Below are 4612 nucleotides of genomic sequence, written 5' to 3' on the forward strand. Positions count from 1 at the left end.
TGCATCCTTCGCCAATACTTTCATCAACAACATTAACTCCTTCAAGAACAGGAAATGCAAAAGGAATACTATCATCATCCCTGCTCCTTGCACCATTTCCCTTCAGGTTCTCTTCAATAGCACTGTAGTCTAATTTTTTTAATATGTCAGGCATTGATGACTGATCGTATTCTTGTTTTCTTCCCATTTCCAAGTCCAACATTTCGTCCGGCATAAAAAGCATCCTTCGCCAATACTTTCATCAACAACATTAACTCCTTCAAGAACAGGAAATGCAAAAGGAATACTATCATCATCCCTGCTCCTTGCACCATTTCCCTTCAGGTTCTCTTCAATAGCACTGTAGTCTAATTTTTTTAATATGTCAGGCATTGATGACTGATCGTATTCTTGTTTTCTTCCCATTTCCAAGTCCAACATTTCGTCCGGCATAAAAAGTTCTGTCGTGCTATTTGGGGTGTTAGATTCAATTTCTATATTTTCTTGGAGAACCCATGATCTGAAATCGTTCAATGAAGGTATCGCTTTCGAGAAGAACGCGTGTTTGAAATTTCCCAATGTTCCTTTGTTGAATGGATTCTCCCTCTTATCATATCGATAGCGAAAGTTTTCGTAAGTTGTCTGCAGAAAATCATACAAATACAAGGTGTGTTATGGCTATACAATTTGGAAGGAAATATGGCTAGTAAAATGAAGTGTTGATGTAGGATATGAAACTTGTGCATGTTAGAGCTAGATTGAGCATATACACTTTGCCAAAAAGGCTTTATTTTCTTGTTTATACTTCTATATCAGCATATATTGCTCCGTGACAAACATTTTCAACGTACTTAACAAATATGTCTTCGCAAAATCTAGGAGGGTTTTCTGATAAAATCTCAAACTTAAAGGGGATTTTCTGATAATCCAAGGTTATCTGATAATTGTCCAAAGTTAAGGGAGGTTATCTGATATTTAGCCAATAGAGTTCTTAGAGCATATCCATCCAGCAATAAACTTTATAGAATTTTTATTATAGCTCCTATATCCCATTTCTCGTGAGGAAGAAAAATTACCTGATTAGTGCTGATCAGATAAAGATGCAAGACTGTGAGCCCACCAACAAACCAGACTGCTATGAAAGTGTAGATAATGAGGGCAAGTGATAAAGCCTCATCTGCAAGTGACTTCCAAATAGAATTCGCATGATTTTTCTTCCCTTCTATTACGTTCAGCCATGAGAAGGTGAAAACATAAATGCAAAGCAAAGTCGACGAAGTTATAAACATGAAAAAGAATCGATAGTTACGCTGCAAAATTCATAAAAAGAAGTGTAAACTTTGGGATATCAAAGTGTCAGAAAAACCTTTGAACTATCGAAGTTAAAAGAGGTGTAAGCTTTTGGGTACCAAAGCACAGATAACCCAAAGGAGAGACTTACTAGTCCAATACACTGACCAACCCAAGGACAGTGATGATCAAACTTCTGAACGCAATTGTTACAGACTGAACAATGAGAAGCACGGGGTGGACGATAAAGCAAGCAAGTTTCACAGTATTTTACTTTTACTGTGAAACCATTTACCGTAACATCCTTTGTTCGGGGAATTCTTAAGTTTGGTGCTCCCTTTCCACTGATCCATTCCATAGAAGGAGTTGTGACATCGAATGCTTCATCGCATTCGAGTGGCTGTGGATTTCTCGGTATTATGCCTGGATCTCTGCTCGATGTTAACAAGAGAAACACCATATCCTGCATTACCCAATTTATTGTAAAAATCTGCATCAACTTGTGTTTGAAAAGATCAAAGGATTAATTGCACATAGACCTTCCTAGTTTGTTGTTTTGAACTTCTACCCTTTGGTTTCATTGTTGCAGATAGATCCTCTGTGTTCCATCAATAAAAGTTTGGTGAAACAACCCAAAAAATACAAGTAGGCATGCCAAAAGCAAAAAATGCAAAAACCAAAACAACACAAAACAATAATCAATCAATTTGGATTAAATTAAAGATATTTTGGTGGAACAGTACACGAAAGATTATCAGGCGAAAGGTTGCAATACAAAAAGAAGAATAAAGTAAAAGAATCAATTTTGACTCTTTACCTTAGACAGACTCACTAATTTCACCCATAGGCAACATTTGCCCTAATTTCACCCATGTTAAAATATTAAAAAATTACTGTTTTAACGTCGGGATCTGTCTGGAACAAGGAAACCACAGTGGTAGTAAGTTCAAAACAGCGATACTACAGTGAGTCTATTTGTTAAAATTAATATTTTAACGTCGGGATCTATAGTTTTCTGAGCTCAACTCTAGAAAACTATAGATTCTAGAATAATTCATACTAATAGCACATTGAGTGAAAGAAATTTATAGAACGCCTTTTTGGAGTGAATTTTGGTTGATTATCACTTACCATCACTGTGAGGAATAATGCCACAAGTACTGCTGGAACCCAAAGTGTGAGGATATGATGATTAGTTCCATGCTTGACTTCAGCCTCCGCATGTTTTAAGATTTTTAGGCTCATTTGAACACAGAAGGTTATTGCTGGACCGGCTATTAGAAACATGGATAGAAATAGTGAACCAACATCTGGACCAAATATCAATCTCCCTCCGCAAAAGAATTTCTGAAATAAGGAAAAAAAGAGTACTTATTAGCATAAGAACTAAATTATATCATATGGAAGCACATATATTGTTATTGAATGCAGAAAAGGTAAAAACTTATGGCCAAAGATAACTAACATTGTGTTACAAGTATAAGATCTGAGGGAAACAAAACAGATATCTGAGAGTACTGAAGACTTGACATCCTTTGGTTTCAGAAAATGAATTATTTCCATGTATTCAGCCATACTGAGGCATCTCCTCTATCAAATTAAATGAAAACCATCACATTCTCTTTACGTCCTCAATCATTTATTTAGCCTTTATGCTCATCATATTGAGCCCTTGATACTATGAAGAGATGCTCACATTAACCCTTGTGATCAAGTGACTCTGCCTTCTATTTGCAGATTCTGAAAATTGACTTAACATCTTAGTTCATTCTCTACCTCTGATGTGTTGCCTATATTTCATATCCAGGCTCTCCTTCCAGAACACTCCTTTATTTTTCTCACTTGCATCATATTATATGAATCGTGGCTAGTTATGTAGCCTAGTCATAGAACTTTCCTTTCATGTTGATGCCTTCGGAGTCTCATAGAGAGGACGAAATTTACCGTGCATATAAGAAAAACTTGTGGACTCACACTTGGTTCAGATAATGTTAGTTCCCTTTGTGATGCATTGCACATTTACCTTCAAACAAACAATAGGCTAGAGTGGTCAATGAAGTATCATGTAAAATCTAGTAAAATTTTCAGCTTACCCTTCATCCGATATTCTATATGTTATATTATGTATAACAAGCTAATTTCTTCACTTTGTAGTTTTAAAATATGCCGGTACATTGTGTTTTCTTGGCTAAACACATTGATGCTTTATTTCTGTCTTTGGCAGAACAGCTCTACCAAATTTTTACAACAACATTATAGGAACAATACGAAAATCGAAATTTAAAGAGAATCTTAAATGAGCTATAACAAAATGAAAGGGAAGGGGACGAGAAAAGAAGAAGAATAAAGAAAATCCTAGAATAGAAGAAGGGATGAAACAAAAGCATGAATGATAAAATTCCTGATTGCATGTCGATGGATTGAATTTTAACAAGGAGGTATGCCCATCTCAATTCACAATCAAACTAAAATATTGCAATAATAATAATCATCAAATTTTCAAAAAATTTAAAGGGTATAAACCAACATGTAATAAATGTATAAAAAGAAGAGGGCTCTTACATTTCTTCCGGGCCAAACTTGATATAGCCTCCGGCGATTTGGGATCGCAACATTGCTCACGTAGGGAACCATCAAATTTCATAAATTAAAAAAACCAATTGGATTTCTTTTTAATAAGGAAACAAAATCCAATTGGGATCCTAGTACGAACAACTTTTTTGATGCATCCACCAAAAACTGAAAGCAGAAAACCCAATTCAATCTTTAGAATGTGGGATCATAAAATCGAAAATCTACGTGAGATGTTAAAGGCGTTCTGCAATAATTTGGAAAGGGAGAGAGACACAGAAAGAGAGAGAGATAGAGAGTTGAAATCAATTAGACAAAGGTTCTCTCTTTCTGCATCATTCTCATTCCCTTCTTCTTCTTTTTTTTCTTTTCTCTTATTTCTTTAAGATCAGCGATCCCTTATTGTCATTATTCAAATTAAAAATGTCATTTATCCCTAAACTTCTTCCCACAAAATAAGGTTTTTTGCGATGCCACTATCAACTTTTTTCCTCCATAATTTTAGGGGGCCAGGAAACATGCGTCAATTGTTATTTCAAGGCTGCCATCGATACTAAATGAACAGCACACGACCAACATATAAACCTTTACCTTAGAAAGGTGGGGCTGTGATAACCGCACTGTTCCATTTTCCTGTTGAATGTTTTTTCCCGCAATCTCGTGTTCAATTAATCCATTGCGAAAGAAACTGTTACCGCAACGAATATGGAGGTTGTCACGTATCTCTGAATACCGCACGACAGGATCCACACAGCAGGACGTGCATGGTATA

At 35.8% G+C, this 4612-nt stretch overlaps 1 protein-coding gene across 1 annotated transcript in view; it reads right to left on the reverse strand.

Annotated features, from left to right (window-relative positions):
* LOC109847192 (probable protein S-acyltransferase 4) overlaps positions 1–4301 on the reverse strand; it is an 8249-nt gene extending 3948 nt beyond the window's left edge. Inside the window, exons 1-6 of the mRNA XM_020416436.1 lie at positions 3832–4301; positions 2401–2616; positions 1421–1732; positions 1056–1289; positions 201–621; positions 32–129 (exon numbers count right to left, since the gene is read on the reverse strand). Coding sequence (XP_020272025.1) covers positions 32–129; positions 201–621; positions 1056–1289; positions 1421–1732; positions 2401–2616; positions 3832–3903 — 1353 coding nt within the window. The 5' untranslated portion in view covers positions 3904–4301. The remainder of the gene's footprint in view (positions 1–31; positions 130–200; positions 622–1055; positions 1290–1420; positions 1733–2400; positions 2617–3831) is intronic.

Source organism: Asparagus officinalis, chromosome 7 (assembly GCF_001876935.1).
Source record: "Asparagus officinalis chromosome 7, Aspof.V1, whole genome shotgun sequence".
NCBI lineage: Eukaryota > Viridiplantae > Streptophyta > Magnoliopsida > Asparagales > Asparagaceae > Asparagus > Asparagus officinalis.